The sequence below is a fragment of the Drosophila nasuta genome, chromosome 2L (assembly GCF_023558535.2).
Source record: "Drosophila nasuta strain 15112-1781.00 chromosome 2L, ASM2355853v1, whole genome shotgun sequence".
Classification (NCBI taxonomy): Eukaryota; Metazoa; Arthropoda; class Insecta; order Diptera; family Drosophilidae; genus Drosophila; species Drosophila nasuta.
Window position 1 is genome coordinate 2,244,030 of NC_083455.1, and position 23,036 is coordinate 2,267,065.

A 23,036-nucleotide genomic window follows, 5' to 3' on the forward strand; every position below is an offset into this window, starting at 1 on the left:
AAATTGTCATTCAGTATTATAAATAGTTTTGAGAATAATAATACATCGCAAACACAAACACTAGTGCGATAAATTGTCACATCGATATTTGTTTATCGATAGTGTGTTTTCGCTTAGAAAACGGCGCGAACGCGTAAACTTTTTTTGCAGACTGCAATAATATTTGGAAGTGTGTTTAATTATGTCCGAAAACAACGGAACCGTTGCTCGTATGCCATGGGTCGAGAAATACCGCCCCAGCTGCTTAGATGATTTGATATCCCATGAGGAAATTATTTCTACCAGTAAGTTCACGCTGCAACACATGAAACTGAGCAAAAGTAATACAGCATTATATTTTGCAGTCAACCGTTTCATCAATCAGAAACAACTGCCGCATCTGCTTTTTTATGGACCACCAGGCACGGGCAAAACGAGCACCATTCTTGCCTGTGCACGCCAACTCTACTCGTCATCCCATTTCAAGTCAATGGTCTTGGAGCTAAACGCTTCTGATGATCGTGGCATTGGCATTGTTCGGGGTCAGATCCTCAACTTTGCATCAACTCGTACAATATTCTGTGGCACCTTTAAACTGATTATTCTGGACGAGGCGGATGCCATGACCAATGATGCGCAGAATGCGCTACGTCGCATCATTGAAAAATACACAGAAAATGTGCGATTCTGTATCATTTGCAACTATCTCAGCAAAATTATTCCAGCACTTCAATCTCGATGCACACGATTTCGATTCGCACCTTTGTCACCAGAGCAGATGCTCCCGCGGCTTGATAAGATTATACAGGAGGAGCAGTAAGTATTTAGTGGTGCTTAAGCAGGGTAACTTATTAACCGACTGTTTTACAGGGTTCGTGTAACGGATGACGGCAAGAATGCACTAGTCGCTCTATCCAAGGGAGACATGCGAAAGGTTCTCAATGTTTTGCAGAGCACTTCAATGGCCTTTGATGAAGTCAACGAGGATAACGTGTATATGTGTGTTGGCTATCCTCTAAGAAGCGAGATTGAGCATATGCTTCAGACATTGCTCTCTGCAGCTACATTTGACTCGGCATTTGACAGTGAGAGATTCATTAATCATTAAGAGTTTAGTATTTTTATATTTCTGTTTTCTTGCACTTAGCTATTGAAGAAACAAAGAGTAAACGAGGTCTCGCATTGGAAGATATCGTCACAGAACTGCACTTGTTTATTATGAGACGTAAGTTATGCTTACTGAAATATTTTTATTGTATTAATGTTTGTTTTTTCATTAGTTGAGTTGCCCATGTCTGTGATGAACAAGTTGATTATAAAACTGGCAAAAGTTGAGGAGCGATTGTCCAAGGGCTGCTCTGAAGTAGCTCAAACTGCAGCGTTGGTTGCTGCTTTTTTTATTAGTCGCGATATGGTTTCGTTGGAGAGCTAAGTTCACGATATTCTGGGATAGATGTTAGTTAGCTGCTAAGATATCATTATGGTATTTATGAACCATCAGTCAGTAAATACAAGATATTGCTAAATACAATAAAAATTTTGATATAACTATTTATGTTAGAGACCTGCTATTTAACAAATAATGACTTATGTTAATTTTTGAATTTTTCGTCACGTTGATTTAGTTACTTTATAAAAATTAATTGCAGGATCGATTGGAAGTTTTTAAAGTTTTTCACCCAAATATAATTCTATAACCAATATACATATATTAAATAAGAAAATTGGATAAAGAAAATTGAGTTTGTAAAAGGTATTATTATTGTTAAAAGAAAAAGTGATTAAAAAACAAATTGTGCTGATTGCAATATTAATCGATTTGTCGCGTATCGTTATTACAGTTAATTTCTGGGTATAAAAATACTGAAAACGCCAGTTACGGTTTTTTGGTATATTTTAACAATCAACTTGCTGTCACGCTGTTGTTTACATTTTTCTGTGTGTTACCTTTAATCATAATTTTCAGAAAAAATGAACTCTGGCGAAGCGGATTCTCATTTATTAGCTTTAAAAGGTATTCCCATTTTGTAATGAGTGTTGCTCAAAACTACATCTGCGTAATTTCAGTTATGAGATTAACCCGTCCTACATTAGTGGGTGTTGGGCCCATTGTGACTTGTGAACCAAAGGATTTGCCCCAAAGTTTTAGTCGAATGGTAGAGAATGATGGCATTGCTAGGACTTGTGCTGAAGCATTGGGAGCTGGTCAAACTATGCTTTTACCTCAATCGTTTGGTAACATCTATTTGGGCGAAACATTTTCAAGCTACATATGCGTACACAATTGTACGATGCATCCCGTTGAGGGCGTTACGGTCAAAGTGGATCTGCAGTCGAACACGTCGCGTATAAACTTACTGATGCACGAAAACAAAAAGTCGTCTGTGGTGTTAACAGCAGACGAAACTCTCGATGATGTTATTCGATATGAAGTTAAGGAGATTGGCACCCATATGTTCGTATTAACTCATACAATATATCTATTGCAATCTTCCATCTAGTACTTTTTTAATTATATTTTAGTCTTGTTTGTGAAGTTAATTACACGAGTCCAGCTGGATTTGCACAATCTTTAAGAAAGTTCTTCAAGTTTCAAGTTCTCAAGCCACTTGACGTTAAAACCAAATTTTATAATGCAGAAATGGATGAAATATATTTAGAGGCGCAAATCCAAAATGTGACCACTGGCCCATTTTGTCTGGAAAAAGTTGAATTGGACAGCTCGGAGCATTACACAGTTACATCGTTAAACACTCTTCCCAACGGAGAATCGGTTTTTAACTCGAAGAATATGTTACAGCCGAACAACAGTTGTCAATTTCTTTACTGCATAAAGGTTGGTTTTAATGTATGACAACTTTGTTTGCCAATAAAATATTTTTGTAATTATAGCCTAAGCCTGAAATCGCCAAGGACATAAAAATTCTTCGTGAAGCAAATAATGTTGGCAAGTTAGACATTGTCTGGAGGTCGAATTTCGGCGAAAAGGGCAGACTGCAAACAAGTCAATTGCAGCGATTGGTAAATAAAAAAAATATATAAAGCACTCAATCTAATAATGATTTACACTGTTCTTAATTATTTTTAGCCGTTTGAATATAAGGACATTCGTTTGGAGGTCGTCGATGCTGAAAATATTGTGAAGATCGGTACAATATTTACTTTCCAATGCAGAGTTACGAATACTGCTGAGCATGCGATGAAGCTGCATATTACGCTTGATACTAAAGTGTTCCCCGATTGTCCTTATACTGGTTCTTCGAATTTTGTCTTGGATGTTTTACAGCCAGGTGCAATTGCTGAGTTTCCGCTTTCGATTTGCCCTTCTAAATTGGGTCTCATAAAGGTCTCACCTTTATTAATAGTCGATACTCTTAAGAATGAGCAGTATATAATAAACAAAGTTGTTGAAGTATTTGTGGTCGACGCCGATTACCATCAAGATGGTACATTCTTGCTTAATAAGTTAATTCGTTATGAGACTCCATTTGATTCTTCAATGCAGAAACAAGTGCAATTACAGGTGGTTTAGATTTTATTTTTCCCAATCAATTTGTAATACATTGTTTTTTTATTGATGCCTGTAAAATCGTATAAATGTGTTGTATATTTAAGCGAGAAAAATATATTTATGCTAATACATTTCATTTATAAAAGCAATAATGCCGCTAAGTTCACCCTTCTGTTGACTAATTTAATTCAATTAGATCGCAGTTAAATATAATTTAAATTAAATACAATTTGTTGCCTTAGGTGGCGTATTATGACTATAATTTTAATTTTCAAGTGGCTGTTGCTATTGAAACTGTCAATCAAAGAATAGCGACTACCTATAAAAGTAGCTGCATTCACGTTTCTTAGCACATACGTGATTCAACAAAATGTACAACTTCGCGGCAGTAACTCTATTAGTTTCAATTGGGGCGCTCGAAGTAGCAGGTTATACAATGGAACCATTAATCGTAACACAATTTATAGTGGACTTGGTTCAAACAAAAGAAACAGTTATATTTGCTTGCTCAAAGGAAGGTATTTTATATTGACAATACAATCTATCCATTCTCGTATTAATTGTTTTATTTTTTCGGGCTAACAGATCTAGTGTTCAATTCCCTCAATTTGATGAAGCACAACCAGTTTGTAAATCCGATTCATATAAACAGCTCGTACTCTTTGATGTCTGTATTAACAAGGGAGAATTATGCACGAGCTGCTGTGATTGTGAATACCGAATGCGAAGGTTCCCCTAGACTCCTTCGAGAAGCTTCTGTGGGTAGATACTTCAACAAGACTTATCAGTGGCTGCTTTGGGGTATAGGGCAAAATATTGATGATTTGTTACCCCTCGAGCTAGATTATGTGGGTCCAAATGCTCAACTGACTTACGTCAATAGAACTGTCGATGGCTACTGTCTTTGGGACATTCACTCCAAAGGCCGACAATTGAAATCATCTTTGGAGGTGCATTTAATCGCTATGCTTGGAAACAACCAAAACAAACTGCTTACATTTCAAAATATTTTCGAGCTGCAAAGCATCAAGTACCGTAGTCAATTTAATGGCCTGGTTTTAAGAGGAGCTAGTGTTGTAAGTGTAGAACAATAGCTTAACGATCTCTAAGTTAATATCAAATACATTCGCAGATTGATCAGGAGGACATCGTGACGAATGAACAAATTGAAGCTATACTATCACGGCACACAAAAGATGCCGGTGTTGCAGCTTTTATAAAGTATCACTACGAATTGTTAAGTCTGCTCAGGGACCGTTTTAACTTTACTGTAAATTTTCGAAACTCAAGAGGTTGGGCTGGCAGATTGGGCAACACGACCTTTCGATTGGGGTTACTTGGAATCATTATGAGAAATGAAGCAGACATTGCAGCATCAGGGGCATTCAATCGGATTAATCGATTTGCAGAGTTTGATACTATTCATCAGAGTTGGAAATTCGAAACAGCTTTTCTTTTTCGATTTACGCCTGACTTGGATACTCATGGTAAAAGTGGAAATTTTCTAGCACCTTTCAGTGGACAAGTGTGGTTCTTCACCTTGGCCACATTGCTGGTAATTAACATAATCTGGTTTCTTCTTGAGTACATCAATAAAAGATGGCAAGGTGGACGTAGGAAGCCTAGCTTATGCCGAAGTAGTTGGACGGAACGTTCACTGCATACGTTTGGAGCAGTCTGTCAGCAGGGAATGGAGCCAATTCCATCGGATGTGCCCTCCCGTTCTGTTGTTGTAACTATATTTTTATTCTCAGTAGTAATGTACAATTATTACACCTCATCTGTTGTTGGAGGGCTTCTAAGTTCTTCAGATCAAGGACCTGCTACTGTCGACGAAATTATATCTAGTCCACTGAAAATCTCTTTTGAAGATATTGGATACTATAAAGTCTTATTTAGAGTAAGTTGATTAAAAGCTCATAGAGCGATGGTGTAGAACAACTAAAAGATATAAGCATATTATTATTTGTTAGAGACAGCAACAAACAAATAGTACATTTATTTACTGATCTTTGATTTGCTAGGAAAGTAGCAGTCCCGTTGTGACACGCCTTATAAAACGAAAACTATCTTCATCCAGAGGACCAAGTGAGATGGGCGTTTACGGTCACATAGAAGACGCAATTCCCTATCTTAAAAGCGGTGGATTCGCATTTCACTGCGAAGTTGTTGATGCTTATCCGATTATCGCCGAATTATTTGATGCCAATGAAATTTGCGACCTGCGTGAGGTGTCAGGCCTAATGGAAGTGGAGATTATGAATTGGATTGTGCATAAGAACAGTCAATATACCGAATTGTTTAGAACAGCGTAAGTCGTCGAAAGATTACCACGAATCGATAAATATTTGATTTGCTATTAAGTATGTGCAATGCTCGGGAAGCTGGATTAATTGAGAGGATCCTTCGACAACGTCAAATGAAGAAGCCAACCTGTCAGTCTCTCTATACCGTCTACCCAGTATCTATATCGGGAGTTACCTCGGCATTTTTCACACTGCTAAGTTAAAATACGAGATTGTAATCGTAGTTACTTTTTTTCAAAATCTTTTTATTTTAAGGTGGCATTTTACTAGCTTTATTAGCGTTGGGAGTCGAGATTCTGTGGTTCAAATGGAGAAAGTTATAAAATATTATCTTTTTTGTACCATGTTTGTTGTAAGGAATGAATGAAGGAATACACGATTATCTAATCATTTAAAATCCCAAAATTATTTCATGATTTTCATGATAAAAAGTATTTAAAAAAAGGAATTGAAAAAAAAAAAATTAATTTAGATGTCGCCTCATACGCAATAATAATATATTATATAAAATATATTTCTGATTTAATTACCTTTTTTCGTTTTTCAATACACAAATGCGGTTAAAGCAAGCTCAAATAATTCCAAAGCAGTTACGGAAAAACCAAAAATAAAAAAAGCAATTCAAAACATACATTTTCAATTTAACGACTTAGCAACCACAGATGTTTTGAGCAATTTCGAGTAGACATTAACGTGACCGATAATATTGAAGTAGATAAGAAGAAAGCTAACTCAGAGAATATTATTGGAAAATAAAAAACTGAAGAAGGAGAGCAGCTGGGTGATCTGATCAGAACGGTAGAAATGGAGGAACTGACTTTGGATGAGGTTTAGGCATCGACAAATGATTACGTGTGAATGGAGGAAACTCAACTCAGTGAATGCTGATTTTCGAACTGTCTGAACAGCTTTGGCCGCAAATGTCTTCTTCTTGCTTATCTTCGTCTTCGTGTTCACCTTATGCAGCACACAAATCAGAATCAATGTAACATCTGTCAAGTCCGGTAGTCATAAGAAGTGCCGTGTTTGTAGTAAGAAGTCAATTACTTCAATTGAATTATACGCCAAAGGACACATAGGTTATGTAGCCTGCTTGACAGTGATGATGTAATATGACGAATGCGATTGCGGGTACTCAAAGTACAACTACGCAGGCAAGAAAAAAAGCGTCTATTGTGCTGTCATATTAAAAAATGCTTTTAATCGCAAGCAAGACAACCGAAAACCTATTCAAAATATTATAAAGCTTGCAATAAAGTCGAAAAACATTGATCTATGTATCCATACAGCAAAATATCATTTCGTACCAATGCAGGATTGACAAATAAATAAACCTTTAATCGCGATCGCATGTGTTGCAATTGACCTGTCAATACACTTTTTTTTAAGAGCCTTAAAATTCGGCAATGGAATATTTCAACTCATAAATGTTCATTTATTAAATTAATGTGTATTATTTTAATAGAAATGATCAATTCCACAAACGTTGTTTTAATGAGATTAGCAATAATAGACATCTAAATTTGAATAAATAGTTTTTCCACAGTGGACTAACACCGACTAATAAATAATTGCTTTGCCAAAAAGTCCACTTTATTAAGGTTGATGAAGATATTACAAAAAATTTATCTAAATCGCATTGATCTCCGATGAGGTGCGCTTGGCGCTGAGACAATGATTGATATAAATACACATGCATATACATTTTCGATACGCAGATATTTGAGTTAAGAGTATAAAAATTTAACTATGCTATTTAGGTTTAGTCTCAAAAACAATTCCGTAAATGCAGTATTTAAAATCACAATTTTCATTCCGAAAGTATTTTGCACTTATCAGTGTTAAAACGAATTTCTTTTAGTTACCAGTTTTCAATTTCCAGTTATTAATCTTTTGCATAGTGTTCACTTCTTCGGGACTGCCAGCAACTGTTAATTAATCTTTCTTTGACACAACGTTAGTGATGTTTTCCTGATTTTTCTTTAAATGAGCTTTAACGGATTTAACAGAACTCGAGATCATATGGTATGCCAATAAAATAATCTGTACGATTTTGTTGAATACGGGTTATATCTGAAAGCTTAATGTCGTCGATTACTTGCTGATGATTACTTTGTTAATGATGTCAAGACTAAGGATGGAATGTATACTGTTTAAATAACCAAATTGTAATAAACAGTCTGCGGTTTAGTTCTCAATGGATGTGGCACCCAAGTTGCTTCCTCCCAATTGATTATGAGCTATCATTAATATATCCTTTTTCTCCTTGGGAAAACGTAATTCCCGCCCAGCCATTCGTGCCGTTTCCAGCTCGCGCTCGGCGAGGACCAGCTCTCTTCTAAGAACCCCAGGATTTTCTTGCTCGCGAGCTATCCAGTCTAAGGCCATTTGGGCACGCATCTCGTCATCAAGACTACGGTTAGAATAATGAGCTACAACCTCCTGCCTTGAGCACTGCCGTTCTCGCATAGCTTTCAATGATCCATTCCAATGTAGCAGCTGGAAGACGGTCATCAGTTCTTGGAATTCCAACATTGTTCGACCCTTGTTTGCTTCAAGCATGAACCTATCACAAAATAATATTAAATTTTAAAATATGTTCTCTTTGCAGGCACAAATATTTTACCTGAAAGCGCCAATTCCGGATTCGGGTAATTCATTGTTTTGGGGAGTTCCTTTGAATGATGCACGTGCATCTTGCACTGCCTTTTCAATAAACTCATCGCTAATTCGGCGAGATGGATGTTCATTAAATACCGAGTTCATCAGTGCAATTTTCGCTGAACTTCGTCTTGCTTCTGCCTTAGTTGGACAATTCTGAAATCACAATTAGTATTATCTAAATAATTAAATTGCGATGCAAATTATATTTGTGTTAATGATTACTTGAAAACTTCCAAAACAGCTGCCACCAGGTAATGTTACAAAGCATACATAAGGCTGGCTATTGGATGGAATCGATTCGTAAATTACAAGCGCTCCATTCTTAAGTTCAACCCCTCGCGTCTGTTTCATTTGCCAAAACTCCTGTAATGCTTCGACGACATTAACTAGAAAATTTAAATAGTTTATTGTTTATTGATTTCCTTATACAATTGCACACCAGTTACCCCTGTAATCTCTATCTTCATATAATCCGGATACCATTGGCAATGCCCAAAAAGGTTCTTCGGGATAAACCATTATACGGTTGCCACTCTTCGACTATTGTATAGGGACCGAAATCGAATGATCGAGTTAATAGTATCTATATTGATTTTCAGTTTAAATCATCACAAATTAAATGCACATTTGGATATAGGCAAAACTAATTCTGAAAATGAATGAAAGAAAACTGATTACCAAATATATAATTTGAAATATAATATCAATACATGAACACAAAGACAAATACTTTATCGCTCGTAAATAAAATATAAAATTCGGAATATTATATTTTATTACTCTTATTTCCAGTTTGCTTCTTAAGTCATCTGTTTCATGCACTTTCAATATACTGTTCACACATACCAACACAACACACATATGTAAATACACACATGCGCATATAAGTCACAAATATGTACATACATACATACATGCATATGTATGTACGATCATATTTTACAAGTAGTACAAGAAGTATACACACTTGAAACCCATAATTAATATAAATGCATAAGTATCTATGTATGCACGTATGCATGTACATATAGCTGCAGCTACGTGCATATGGAAGCCGTTAAATGTCTGCACACATATGTATACTAATGCAATGCACGCATATGTTTGTCAAAACTTGTAATTTTGTGAAGTAGCGAAACTTTGCACTGTGTTTTATTTGCTCTTGTAATATTCCATACATATCTGGCCACTGCTAACTCTATACTTACGTATTGTTTATAAATAGATCTGTCGAATTGTCGCGTTTAAAAATTTTATTTCAATCGAAGACTAATAAAATGGCGTATAATAATATATACACACAACGCATACGTCAACTCACCCAATGAAAGTAGATTTAAGTTTGACATGCAGATATGCATTCATACGTAGACTTAGTAGTCGAACATTTCTTTATGAGACAATAAAACAAACAAACCTGTAATTTTCATTGCCGAATCCACGCATGCGCACTGATTAATTAAATCGACTCGCAATTTTTCAGTACGCGATCGTATTAGATGTGGAAAAATATCGATGCATCGATGTTTTTACAATTTTTTAAATCATCGAAATTAATGGCAAGCTTCGATAAGTAAAAAAGGTGGAAGATCACAATATGTCCTAAAAGCCTCTTCATTTTCAGTATTTTTGTACCAAAAAGTATATATTGTGTTGTATTATAAATAACATTTTATAATTATTAAAACAAAAGAAAAAAAATCGATGTTTGCAATAAAAACAACAAAACGTCCTTATCGAAATATCTTCCCATCTATCACTAGTATTGGGTAAGGAACAGAAATACATATGTCCCCACTAAGATTGGTTGTTACAGTTGTCCTACCGTAACGAATCAAAAGGCGCGCATTTGAAATGTTAAAAAGCCCAAGTTTTTCATTTCAATATAAGCATGAATATTATATCTCTAAATAAACTTTAACATAATGAAAATATTTTGTATTTGGCTCAAAATATTTATTTTCAATATAGTGATCGAAATCGTACAATAATCCGTAATCATATAGCTGCTATTAGAACAGTTTATTACACTTACTTATTGATGATATATACATCAAAATTATATAATAAATAATAAGAGATGAGATTATGAAATAAATGTGGCTCCTATTATACGATTTTTTTGTACTTAAGAATTGCACAGTTAAAAAACCTAATTGTAAGTTTCTTTTATTTATTGATATTAGATGCTATTTTTCTAGAAATTAAGCCAAACTTCTGTAGTATAGTATAGCAGCTATATGATATGTTTCGAAATGTGCAAATAACACCAATTACACAATTGGCGATTTGTGGAAAATCAATTGGCGAAAATGAATTGTAAAATTTGTGTTGCTTAAGAAAATGTTATAAGGAATTATTGAAATATCTGGAATGCGGATTGGTAGAAATGGTAGTAATTAATATAAAATTAAGTAAGAAGATTTATAATATTACCAAAAGGGGATTTAAATAAAAAAATGTCGTCACAATTAAATTAAATTATTTCAGAATTATTGGTATTAAGCTTTCCGACCGAATTTTTCCAATACAAAATCTTTTAATGGTTGATAATACTGATACCGCAAACTAAGCATTTCGGGAGAGTTTCGAACACGCTCAAATATTTCCAACTCGGATTCCATGATAAGGATTGCAGTGCCGGTCATCGCGATTATTACAAAAATAACAGATGGTATAAAGGCATGTAATAAATGGAATTTTCTTAAGCTTTTGCCACTGTTGGAGTTGGAGTGAGTGCGTGAAAATGGTCCTATATGTTTCCCACTGGAAATACCGACGGAAGAGCTCGAATTTAAGGCGGGATTGGGCAGTGCATAGTACTGCTTAGACGAATAGTAAAGGTGCTGCTTAGAATCAGTATGATTGCCACGCGGCTTGCCAGCAACATCATAGCCACTAGCTGTAAGTCCACTCTCAGTCGAAGAATGCTCAATGGAGTCTCTGAATGCATAGCCAGGCAAATCTGTTCCCATGTGATTTAGTCGATCGATATTCGAGGAACGTAGACGAGCCTCTTCGCAAACTGGCTCCAAGCTTGGCACTTGCAAACTCCCATTGACACCTACGTCCTGCCCATGACCTCCGTAGATGAGAATGCTGGGAGCCATGGAGCAACCCAAGGGCTCGGACATCGTAGACCGTGGCAAGCTACTATAACCTATAAAATGAAAAGTGCTTGACAATGCATATTTATCTTTTATGACTGAGATAGTTTACGGATTTGCGCCAAGTCACCCTGTGGACTGGAAGGAGTTGCTGGCACACTGCTTGCCTTCCGCTTACTGGAACTTGAATTCGTCATCTTTTGTTCACGTAAAGCATTGATGCTCTCAGTCAATATCTCGCGTTCAGTTCTGCCAGTATAACGGAACTTGGTGCCCCAGGAAAAGAAACCGCCGCCAGAAACAACTGCAGCATGTTGGCTATTCGGCAATCTGTTGACAATACAAATCCATCAAAACATCTTGCAATCCATCCATTAAAGTTAAGCTTACGTGAAAAAAAAAGCATTTGTTCGATGGCGCATCGCCAAAGATAACGACATGCAGGTCCTGAAGGGCACTTAAATCCAATAGTATGTTTTTTTCTATATTAATAGATTATTATGATATTTATTATTATATGTTATACAAAAATATTTACATCGAATCCGAAATTACTCACCGGTTCCCGACTTGAATCCGTAAAACTCAAATGTGCAATAAACATTTTGCCCTCAAAGTTAATTTTATGCACTTCGTTCCAACGAAAATGCTGAGAGCGTTTACCTGCGACATAAGTGCTGATGCCGGCATGATTAATACCTACGTATAGCAACGAGCCACGATGATCCTTGACGGGATGTGGATCAATGCCATAAGTCTCAAGACCCCGTGCTATACCCATAAACTCATCCATAGCAACTGAGGGATCTTGGCCAGGCTTACGTTTTTTGTGCAGCTCAATGATTTTCTTTTCGAGATTCTCAGTTTGACGCAAGGCCAAGTCAAGGGATGACACATACTCGCCTATGTGAATAACCTCATCATAATCCCCAAGTTCCTCTGCAAACATATAAGCTCATTAGATATATAATACTTTGCAGGCAAATTATAATAAAATGTGGAACAGCCATTTTTACCCTGAACGATTAATGCTCCCAATGCGGCAGCCTCACCCAACGAACAGTATAATCGACCATGACGTAGGTCCCGTTTCAACTGCTGGAAGAGCATGATTCGGCCATTACCAGTGAGACGAAATGGATCCGCAGGATAGAATTTAACTCGTAGGGAAAAAAGCACTGGGTCTATGTCTGAAAGGAGTTGTATTTAACTAATCTGCAATACATAATAACACATCGGTAACGACGTTTACCTTTACATTGTTTTAAGATGGATTTGGCCAAGTCGAGCCAGTGCTATAAAGATCGAAAATGACAGGAACGATTAAGGACTGACAATTGAAAGGAATTCTCTCCTTGCTACAATACTCACCCGTTGTTTTCCTGTATCAACGTAACGTAAACCGAAATAGTCCTTTTCTTTAATATCTAATTGCCTACATATATGGTCGACCAGATAAATGCCTTTATGGAATGGCTACAGCAAGAAAAATTGTCAATGGTATATTTTAATGCAATGTTAACAAAAAGTCATAAATTATTTAATAATGCACTTTAAGTTTAATATACCATAGGGCATGCAAATATTCTTAAAAACTCTTTAACGTTGTACATGCTTATTCTGTAAGTTCATCTACATTAATGTATTATTGGTACTTAAAATTATTTAAAGAAAAATTAAAATTAAATTTACTATAGCTACACAGCTTACATACCTGGAATTCACATTCTAAAACGTCTGAATCGTCAAGTAGTCGAACAGTGCACTTATACACAACATTACATTCGTTTTTGCTTTTGAACATTTTATTGTTGCTCCAATATTATCGACTTTTGCAAAACCGTCATAAAAAGCTCAGGGCGATCAAAATTGGATTTCCTTATTATATTATATTAATATGTGAGTAGTCTTCATTTCATTGTTTTGGAGATTTTATACCATAAATAGCTAGTTTCTAATGATTTATAAGTTTTGTTTGCCGACAATGTCAGTGTCCTTTATCGTCCTTCGCTTTTTCCCGTTAAGGGTGTTAAGGGTGAATTTTTTTTTGTATTGGTTGGAGACAACAAACACAATAAAAGCGCAAAATATGGACAAATTTCATAAACTGTATAATATCGGATTTATAATTTTTTAAGTGATTACCAATTTTTTAAAAGCACTTTTGTAATTTAACAAGTTATTAAATACAATTTTCTTTTTAATTAGAGTTAATATTACATTTGCAATTAAACTATAAAAACAAAAGTTATTCCTAATCAAAACAATGCTCAATTTTAAAAATATTAATTTTACTCTTGCAATTTTAATATCAATTTCAATTTTCATCATTGTATCATCAATTTTGTTATGCTTTTTTCCAGAGTTCATATTTTAGCAAATTTAATTTTTTGTTAAGAAACGATATCGCAAATTGAGTAACAACATACCGATATACGAATTACATCAATGTTTTTTCATGTAAATGTGGTGGAAAATTGAACAATAGCTTTATCGCCTATGAAAAGATTTGTTTTTTTTTTTTATTCAATTAAACATCGATTAATATAAAATATCGATCGCTGGTATTAAACTGTTACTTAATAAACGCGGTACTATATACATATACCATTGGAAATTTGTTGGGTCTCTGTGGAAGTGTAACCAGGTGGCAAGTTTCGGGATTTCTTTATTTTGGTATATCAAATTGGCGTGTAAAGATATATTTTTGATTGTCGACACACCCTGTTTTCTCTCTACATCTTATCGTAAAATAGAGATTTATTGAAGATCACTATTTATTTGTTAAAATATACTTTGAAATGTTTCAACCCGAGGATTATGGTCTAGATGTCGACTTTAGACTTACGACGTTTTCCACACTACGAGGGTGAGGTTGTAAAATCCCCGAAGAGAAGCTTTTGGAATATCTCAGGGGAACAGAAATAGTATCTACTAATACAGGCACAAACAATGACGACTTTATTGGTGAGTTATAGAAATATATTTATTTTATTTTTTTTGCATTTTAAATATTTTACTACGTTGCTATAATATATTATTTTGAAATTTGTAGGATCTGGAATGGATTGCGCGGTTATTCCTCTTTCACGGCACAAGGAACTATCTTTAGTTCAAACTGTAGATTTCTTTTATCCGCTTGTTGACGATCCTATAATAATGGGGCAAATTGCTGTGGCCAATGTTTTAAGTGACATATATGCTGTGGGAGTTACTGACATTGATAAATTGGAAATGCTTATAAGTGCGCCCTCCAATCTAAGTGAAAAGCAGCGTGACATTGTGGTGCCTTTAATTATGAAAGGATTCCAAAGAGCTTCAGAAAACAGCGGTTGCTATGGAAATATTATAGTCAAGAATATCGTTGTTAATCCTTGGTGCATTGTAGGAGGAATCGCCACTTCAGTTTGCCATAAGCAAGACATTATTTTGTAAGAATGTGTGATTTAACTTATAACTTAAACTCACTACATGTATGATCTTAATTTAATTTACATATGAAGACCATCCAATGGGCAAGCTGGCGATGTTTTGGTTTTAACAAAACCCCTTGGAACGCAATTAGCAACGAGCGCGTTGATTTGGCAAAATGAGAAAAATGATAAATATGAAAAGATTTTATCAGCGTTAACTGACGGCGATATAAACGACTCTTTTCAAATAGCAATTTCATCAATGAAGTATTTAAACCGAAATGGTGAGAGTTTTGACGGCATGTATGTACATAAGTAACTTAATATTTACCTACGTAATATGTATCTTTTAGCTGCTCTGTTGATGCATAAATATGAAGCACACGCTGCAACGGATGTGACCGGATTTGGTCTTTTGGGTCACGCCAAGAACCTGGCTCAATTCCAGAGGTCACCGCTCTTGTTTAAAATTCATACATTACCCATTATTAAGAATATACTGAGAATTAGTCAGCTGGTTGGACAAAGTTCCAAATTAATCGCTGGAAAGGCAGTTGAGACTTCTGGCGGACTTCTCATTTGTCTGCGACCGGATGCAGCTGAAGAATTTTGCAAAGAGTTTGATATAATTACAAATGGATCACAAAGGGCATTTCTAATAGGCGAACTTCAAAATGCGGATAAATCGACTGCGATATTGTCTGAAGATGTCAAGTGCATTGAGGTTACACTTTGAAAAAGAGTTTTAACATACTGAAATGAATATTCAACTTATGATTATTATTTCGTAAAGGCTTTTAAGCTGGGAAATATTATGAAATGTTTCATATGTAAATATGTAATTTTTGATATTCATTTCAGTGTCACAACTTGAAATTCAAAATAAACCTCTGTGATTTACATTGTATGATTAAAAGTTGAAAGTTGTATCTATTATGATTGCCCTATTTAAATTTTAATTATTTTCTAAAACCATTGAACCTTGCAGCCATCTCTAATAAGATGTTATTTAACAGAAGTCTGTTAATGTAAAAGTATGACCATTTTGCAAGAGCTATCGATAGAGCTTCACAATTGCTGTCGAATACATTATCGTATATATATATATATATCGATATCATTTTACTTGTGCATTTTCCAGTTCCAGTTTCAACACGCAAAATTTTGTGCCGGAAAAAAAATTAAATAGAGTTTTCATTGTCTAAGACATAAAGAATTTGTGAGTCGCTCACAAAATCATTGAATCGGCAACTGTGTACAAAATTTCAGATAATTAACCACATACTGCTTACACCACAAGAACCATAGATCATGGCGTCGCATCAATATCACCAAATTGCAAATTTGCTGGAAAAAGTATGTATAGATGAGAACTCATCTTAAATGTGAAGTTCGATTAAAATGAGAGTTTCTTAATACTATTTGGGCTTTGTAGATGACGTCCACGGACAAAGATTTTCGATTCATGGCCACAAACGATTTAATGACTGAGTTGCAAAAAGACAGTATAATACTGGATGACGAGTCGGAGAAAAAAGTGGTGCGCATGGTTCTCAAATTGCTCGAAGACAAAAACGGTGAAGTGCAGAATTTGGCAGTGAAGTGTTTGGGGCCGTTGGTCAACAAAGTAAAAGAAAATCAAGTGGAGACAATTGTGGACTCGCTCTGCGGCAACATGATGTCGAATGTGGAACAACTGCGCGACATCTCAAGCATTGGCCTCAAGACCGTCATTGCCGAGTTGCCGCAATCATCGAATTCCCTTGCGCCTAATGTCTGTCAGCGTATAACTGGCAAATTGAGCATTGCCATTGAGAAGGTGCGTCTTAACCTTACTTGAATTGCTGCTTATGAATGAATCAACACAACCCTCTTCCTTGCATTCTTGTAGGAAGACGTTTCGGTCAAGTTAGAGTCCCTGGACATATTGTCCGATTTGCTGTCGCGCTTTGGCGAGTTTTTGGTTCCATTTCACAACACAATATTGAAGGCTCTAATGCCTCAATTGGCTTCACCTCGCCAGGCTGTACGCAAACGAACTATTGTTGCGCTCTCAGTGCTGCTAATTCAGGCAAATAGTAATGCCTATAATGGTGTGGTCGATCACTTGCTGGAAGGACTCGAAAATCCTCAAAATCCTGGAGCCATTCGAACCTATATTCAATGTTTGGCTTCAATTTGGTATGTTACTGTTTCGTTATATCTGGTATCCAAATAATGGTTTGTTCTCATTCAGCCGTCAAGCTGGACATCGTCTCTGTAACCATATCGATCGCTCGATGCTGCTACTCAAGCAATATAGCCAGCGTGATGATGATGAACTCCGAGAATTCTGCTTGCAGGCCTGTGAAGCGTTTGTGCTGCGTTGTCCGGATGCTATAAATCCACACATTCCTATGGTAAAGAATTTACATTAAATATGGTTTTAGTTAATTTATTGGAATATTTCTAATTAATCGTGATATAATAGAATCGATCAGTGAGTCGCAACTTATTACGTATAATAATCTTAAGATTCGATATAATTCCTGTTACTCTCAATTTTTTTTATCTAGATCCTTGAACTATGCCTTAAGTATGTAACATACGATCCCAACTACAACTATGAGGCCGACGACGGTGATACAGGGGTTGCTATGGATACTGAAGAAGATGAATACGTCGACAGCGAGGAATATAGCGATGATGATGATATGAGTTGGAAAGTTCGACGTGCTGCTGCTAAATGTTTGGAAGTTTTGATTGCAACTCGTCAGGAGTTAATTGAAGAATTCTATCGTACGTTGAGTCCAGCTCTAATTGCTCGATTCAAGGAGCGTGAGGAGAATGTCAAATCGGACATATTTCATGCATATGTTGCATTGTTAAGAAACACACGTCCTGCTGATGATATGGCTCATGATCCCGACTCCATGGATCAAATTTCGGGTCCTACTTTATTGCTAATAGAGCAGTTACCTCAAATTATCAAATCAATTCAACCATTGATGCGTGAGAAATCAATGAAAACGCGTCAGGACTGTTTCTTATTGCTTCGTGAGCTCTTGAACTCTCTACCCGGTGCCCTTGGGCCGCATCTGGAGAGCATTGTGCCTGGCATAAGCTATTCGTTAAACGACAAGAGTTCCACAAGCAATATGAAAATCGAGTCGCTGGGCTTCCTCTGCTCATTGCTTCAGGGTCATCAACCACAAGTATTCCATCCACATATCTCACTGCTTGTGCCACTGGTGGTTACATCGGTCTTTGATCCCTTCTATAAGATTGCTACTGAGGCGCTGTTGGTGCTGCAACAACTTGTGAAAGTTGTACGTCCATTGGGAATGAATGCTATTAAATCGGACTTTGATGTGACCCCATTCGTCACTCAGGTGTATTCGTGTACCTTGCAGAAACTAAAAGTAACCGATGTTGATCAAGAGGTTAAGGAGCGTGCCATTGCGTGCATGGGTCAAATTATTGCCAATATGGGTGATTTACTCAAAAGCGAGTTGGCAGTCTGCCTGCCCATCTTTATGGAGCGTTTGAAAAACGAAGTGACGCGCCTTAGCAGTGTTAAGGCTCTCACCATGATTGCCGCATCGCCATTGCGTATTGACTTGTCACCCATTCTCCACGAAGTGTTGCCCACTTTGGGCACTTTTCTGCGAAAGAATCATCGCGCATTAAAACTACACTCGCTGGACCTCATCAACAAGATTGTGATCAACTACTCCTCTAATTTTGAACCCAATGTGCTTCAGACTGCTATTGTGGAAATTCCTGGACTAATTTCGGACTCCGATTTACACGTTGCTCAATACTCATTAACTTTATTAAGTACAACAGCACGTCGCCAGCCGCAGGCATTAGTTGGAATACACGAGAAATTTTTGCCATCTGTATTATTATTGGTTCGCTCGCCATTGTTGCAGGTAAGCTAATATATATTATATGCATATATTAAATATCTAGCTATATAAACTTAAATTTTATATGTGATATTATAGGGAAGCGCTTTGCAATGCACTTTGGAGCTGTTCCAAGCTTTGGTTCAGGCCCAATTATCTGGATTGGATTATCACTCACTGGTGTCAAAGCTAATGGAACCCGTTTTAACTGGTAGTGATCCAGCGGGCAAGAATCCCAGCGAGCAGTTACAGCTGCACAAGCAGGCATATCATTCATCGGCAAAGTGTATTGCGGCCTTAACTCAGCAATGCCCGCAGGTCGCAACTCCATTGGCCACTCAACTGATGGCTGAGTTGCAGAAACGCGATAACAAGGATACACAAATAATCTTCTGTTTGCTTACAATTGGCGAAATCGGCAGACACTTTGATTTAAGCAGTATCCAAGTGCTGCCGCAAACAATCATTGAATGCTTTGGTGCCACCTCTGAGGATGTTAAAGCAGCTGCTTCGCATGCTCTTGGGGCCGTATCTGTGGGCAGTCTGCAAACATATTTGCCGCTTATCTTAAAGGAGATTGAGGCACAGCCCAAGCGGCAGTATCTTCTGCTGCACTCATTGAAAGAGGTCATATCATCTCTGTCGGTTACACCTAATGGCCTGTCTCAATTGTTGCCATCGGTGCCTTCGATTTGGACACAACTCTTTAAGCATTGTGAATGTTCAGAGGAAGGATCACGTAACGTTGTTGCCGAATGCCTAGGCAAACTTGTGCTCGTGAATCCGGAAGAATTACTACCGCAATTGCAACAAGCTTTGCGATCGGAGAGCGCTACCATGCGCACTGTGGTTGTGTCTTCGGTCAAATTCACAATATCTGATCAGCCGCAACCAATTGATTTGCTACTCAAGCAAAGCATTGGCGAGTTTTTATTCGCTTTACGCGATCCAGAACCACAAGTGCGTCGCGTAGCTCTAGTTGCATTCAATTCGGCAGTACACAACAAACCGAGTTTGGTGCGCGATCTATTACCAACGCTTTTACCATGGCTATATTCAGAGACAAAAGTTAAAAGTGAACTCATACGCGAAGTGGAAATGGGACCATTTAAGCATACTGTTGACGATGGTCTTGATATACGAAAAGCTGCATTCGAATGCATGTATACGCTACTTGAACAGGGTCTGGAAAGGGTGGACGTAATGCAATTCATGGATCATGTTCAGGCTGGCCTCTGTGATCATTATGACATCAAAATGCTGACGTACCTAATGACAGCGCGACTTGCTGTACTATGTCCCGATAAAGTTTTGCTAAGTATGTAAAAATCTAGCTCATTTATCTGAACATTAAAATGCTAACACATTGGATTTGTTTCTATATAGGATTGGATCAGTTTGTTCAGCAATTGCGCGATACTTGCACACACAAGGTAAAGGCCAATTCGGTTAAGCAGGAGTATGAGAAGCAAGATGAACTGAAGCGTTCCGCTCTACGAGCGGTGTCTGCCCTCTCGCAAATACCCAAAGCAAGTAAGTAATCCGAATTAATAAATAATAATGTACGATACTAAACAGATAATAATTAAATGTTTTCCTTATAGATAAAAATCAGCAGTTATTAGACTTCTTAAAGTCGATAAAAGAAACTCCAGAACTGTGTAAAATTTATGAATATGTGCAAAAGGATTCCATTACCGGCAATTCAGACATTATTGCCATGGACCAAACTTAAATGTGTATTGAACGAGCGCTGATCTTTGAATACTAATTTTATTGATATAAAGTAATAAGAATTTGTGAACACAAAAAAAAAAAAAAGAAAAATGTATCTTCTTCTGATACAGCCATTAGTTTGTAAACGAAGCAATAAAATCAGTTTTTATTACTTCGCTTATTATAAGCACAAGCATTTCAGCTAATGGATATCTACACGCGGAAAAATACATTGAAATTGTAAAATTGACATCGTCTTAAGGCATTTGAGCATATATACCATACTTCGATATCGTTTTGAAGGTATTGTTCTTATGCATGCGTGTACATTTAAAGACGTTTTATTGATTTTGATCGTATTGCGTAGTATGAAATGAATAGCATTTAAATAAAGTTTTTCATGAAAACGGAACGTTGTAAATTTCGATTATCTGAATTTATTTTTCCTATTAATTACGTTTTACAATTTGAAATCCAAGAATCTGTTATATAAAATGCTGCTGCGAGCCTAACTCGACTGTTTTGATCTGCGCTTTTCCTTTTCGGCCTCATCGTCAGACTTGACCAATTTGCCTGTTGGCAGATTGCCATCGGAGGTTGGACCGCTGTCCGAAACTGTCTCTGGGGGGTGCTCAAGCACATGATCAATTATGCCTAGGGTCTTTGCCTCTTCTGGGGTCATAAAGTGGTCTCGTTCCATACGAGAGCACATCTCATCATATGAGTTCTTTGCGTGTTTCACATATATGGTTGTAAGTTGGCGTTTTATTTTGATGATTTCCTCCGCATGAATAAGTATGTCAGTTGCTTGACCCTGTAAAATAAATGCAGGTCATAGATAAGTGCTTTAACTTAGTACACAATAGCAAAACAATCATACTTGAGCACCTCCTGACGGCTGATGTATCATGATGCGCGCATTTGGCAAAGAGTAACGCATTCCAGGTGCGCCAGCTGCCAGCAAGAGCGATCCCATGGAACATGCTTGACCCACACACCATGTCGCAATAGGCGGCTTTACATACTGCATCGTATCATAGATGGCCAAGCCTGCGGTCACCACGCCACCAGGAGAGTTTATGTACAAATGGATGGGTTTGTTCACGTTCTCCGACTGCAAGAATAGCAGCTGGGCAACCACCGTTGAACTGATGTCATCAGTAATGTTGCCCATCAGGCAGATGATTCGCTCTTTGAGAAGACGTGAGAATATGTCGTAAGCGCGCTCTCCTCGTCCCGTTTGTTCGACAACCATGGGTATCAAATTGATTCCCCCTCACTGATGGGGTATGTGAACCGCATTTTGCCTAATACATTCAATAACCAATTATTAACAATTTCAACGTTTAATTTGTTATCACTTACGGATAAGTTTCGGAATAGTAAGCTGCCGGCGTTCTTCAGCATGATTGTGATACCCAGTGTTTTTATTGTTGTTGAACTGAACCGCAATTTTACGCAAAACAGCTGTTCTGTGAGGACAAGATGTATTTGTTCCCCTAGGCACCAAAAATCATAGCTTCACCTAAATAATTTTTTTCCAAATACTACTTGCTTGCTTAACTTAAATTATTTCATAACAAAATAATACATACGTATGCGACCAAGCAAAATAACAATTGTTTTCACTACTATCGTTGTGTAATCGAATATAGATTTATCGATGTGTGCAATTCATTTGATTGTCACGCGAATATGACAAAAAATAAGTATTTTATTGCATAGTCACTGGCTATTGGCCTCTGCTCAGATAATGTTATTTGAATTACCTTTTATCTTTAATATTTTTTTATCTGGTTTTTTACAAAAAAAATCATAATAATAATAATAATAAAAAAGGGAAAATTTTGAATGTGCGCGCTGCTCAATTTAAGCTGCTTTAAATTTAAACAATCGTTGGGTAATTAATTGTAAATTTTTAAGCTATTAATAAATTTAAAAAGATAAAGAAGATAAATGTAGATAATGTAGAGTGGTGGGATAGCTGTCGAACAAAAATTTGCCGAAAAATGTTGCCCGATGTTTTAATATTTTAAGTAAATATATTGTTTTTTATAAAGCAGATGTTATAGGAAATGTATACATTTATCACATATTTGGACCAAAGTCAAGTAGCAATATTATATGTACATTTTATTTGTATTAAATATTAATATATTTTCTACCATTAGATTGTAAACTTTTGTATCTTCCAATTGTTTTGGCCACCACTGTAAGCCGGCTGATTGCTATTATGTTTGTATGTATTACACTTATTGCTGCTACTAATAAGAACGATTCGGTCAATATGAATCGTTGTTACACAAATGTATGTATGGATATGTATGTATGTATATGCTATGTAGGTATGCGTGCGAATATTTAGTACGTCTATTGCACTAGAATTCACGCAGCCAAGATCAAGGTAATTGCATCGTCCCAACTCCACTCTAGTTTCATTCTGCAATTTT

At 36.6% G+C, this 23,036-nt stretch overlaps 8 protein-coding genes across 11 annotated transcripts; 5 read left to right on the forward strand and 3 right to left on the reverse strand.

Moving 5' to 3' along the window:
• The first annotated feature begins 48 nt into the window (after positions 1-48).
• LOC132783758 (replication factor C subunit 5) lies at positions 49-1,732 on the forward strand. Its single transcript, XM_060789115.1, has 5 exons — positions 49-284; positions 345-795; positions 850-1,064; positions 1,127-1,204; positions 1,260-1,732. The coding sequence occupies exons 1-5, from the start codon at positions 182-184 to the stop codon at positions 1,409-1,411; spliced, it is 999 nt and encodes a 332-aa protein (XP_060645098.1). The 5' UTR covers positions 49-181; the 3' UTR covers positions 1,412-1,732.
• A 149-nt stretch (positions 1,733-1,881) lies between these two features.
• Positions 1,882-3,667, forward strand: LOC132783757 (probable trafficking protein particle complex subunit 13 homolog). The gene is made up of 5 exons (XM_060789114.1): positions 1,882-1,993; positions 2,047-2,434; positions 2,503-2,815; positions 2,872-3,000; positions 3,068-3,667. Exons 1-5 carry the CDS (start codon positions 1,951-1,953, stop codon positions 3,509-3,511), a joined length of 1,317 nt encoding a protein of 438 aa, XP_060645097.1. The 5' UTR covers positions 1,882-1,950; the 3' UTR covers positions 3,512-3,667.
• Positions 3,668-3,815: 148 nt separating this feature from the next.
• Positions 3,816-7,367, forward strand: LOC132783756 (ionotropic receptor 75a). Its single transcript, XM_060789113.1, has 6 exons — positions 3,816-4,008; positions 4,076-4,566; positions 4,623-5,390; positions 5,515-5,801; positions 5,855-5,994; positions 6,052-7,367. The coding sequence occupies exons 1-6, from the start codon at positions 3,861-3,863 to the stop codon at positions 6,117-6,119; spliced, it is 1,902 nt and encodes a 633-aa protein (XP_060645096.1). The 5' UTR covers positions 3,816-3,860; the 3' UTR covers positions 6,120-7,367.
• On the reverse strand, positions 7,368-9,980 carry LOC132783762 (protein limb expression 1 homolog). 3 transcript variants are annotated; one of them, XM_060789118.1, is made up of 5 exons: positions 9,878-9,980; positions 8,907-9,109; positions 8,683-8,846; positions 8,423-8,613; positions 7,368-8,362 (listed from the first exon to the last, which is right to left on the reverse strand). In XM_060789118.1, exons 2-5 carry the CDS (start codon positions 8,977-8,979, stop codon positions 7,984-7,986), a joined length of 807 nt encoding a protein of 268 aa, XP_060645101.1. In that variant the 5' UTR covers positions 8,980-9,109; positions 9,878-9,980; the 3' UTR covers positions 7,368-7,983. The 3 variants fall into 3 exon arrangements, with proteins under 3 accessions (XP_060645101.1, XP_060645102.1, XP_060645104.1); XM_060789119.1 differs by lacking the exon at positions 9,878-9,980 and adding an exon at positions 9,782-9,845; XM_060789121.1 differs by lacking the exon at positions 9,878-9,980 and adding an exon at positions 9,669-9,686.
• A 432-nt stretch (positions 9,981-10,412) lies between these two features.
• LOC132798832 (FERM domain-containing protein 5) lies at positions 10,413-13,603 on the reverse strand. 2 transcript variants are annotated; one of them, XM_060810820.1, is made up of 8 exons: positions 13,282-13,603; positions 12,939-13,043; positions 12,820-12,862; positions 12,584-12,757; positions 12,128-12,506; positions 11,954-12,049; positions 11,680-11,897; positions 10,413-11,620 (listed from the first exon to the last, which is right to left on the reverse strand). In XM_060810820.1, exons 1-8 carry the CDS (start codon positions 13,369-13,371, stop codon positions 10,962-10,964), a joined length of 1,764 nt encoding a protein of 587 aa, XP_060666803.1. In that variant the 5' UTR covers positions 13,372-13,603; the 3' UTR covers positions 10,413-10,961. The 2 variants fall into 2 exon arrangements, with proteins under 2 accessions (XP_060666803.1, XP_060666802.1); XM_060810819.1 differs by lacking the exons at positions 12,128-12,506; positions 12,584-12,757; positions 12,820-12,862; positions 12,939-13,043; positions 13,282-13,603 and having other exon boundaries at positions 11,958-12,042.
• A 673-nt stretch (positions 13,604-14,276) lies between these two features.
• Positions 14,277-15,895, forward strand: LOC132784596 (selenide, water dikinase 2). The gene is made up of 4 exons (XM_060790303.1): positions 14,277-14,534; positions 14,623-14,998; positions 15,071-15,264; positions 15,334-15,895. The coding sequence occupies exons 1-4, from the start codon at positions 14,369-14,371 to the stop codon at positions 15,714-15,716; spliced, it is 1,119 nt and encodes a 372-aa protein (XP_060646286.1). The 5' UTR covers positions 14,277-14,368; the 3' UTR covers positions 15,717-15,895.
• Positions 15,896-16,103: 208 nt separating this feature from the next.
• Positions 16,104-20,720, forward strand: LOC132784586 (cullin-associated NEDD8-dissociated protein 1). Its single transcript, XM_060790293.1, has 8 exons — positions 16,104-16,336; positions 16,416-16,799; positions 16,872-17,161; positions 17,217-17,379; positions 17,536-18,894; positions 18,970-20,188; positions 20,257-20,403; positions 20,475-20,720. Exons 1-8 carry the CDS (start codon positions 16,292-16,294, stop codon positions 20,603-20,605), a joined length of 3,738 nt encoding a protein of 1,245 aa, XP_060646276.1. The 5' UTR covers positions 16,104-16,291; the 3' UTR covers positions 20,606-20,720.
• A 287-nt stretch (positions 20,721-21,007) lies between these two features.
• LOC132784604 (ATP-dependent Clp protease proteolytic subunit) lies at positions 21,008-22,175 on the reverse strand. Its single transcript, XM_060790316.1, has 3 exons — positions 21,952-22,175; positions 21,467-21,893; positions 21,008-21,400 (listed from the first exon to the last, which is right to left on the reverse strand). The coding sequence occupies exons 2-3, from the start codon at positions 21,839-21,841 to the stop codon at positions 21,095-21,097; spliced, it is 681 nt and encodes a 226-aa protein (XP_060646299.1). The 5' UTR covers positions 21,842-21,893; positions 21,952-22,175; the 3' UTR covers positions 21,008-21,094.
• Positions 22,176-23,036: the final 861 nt, after the last annotated feature.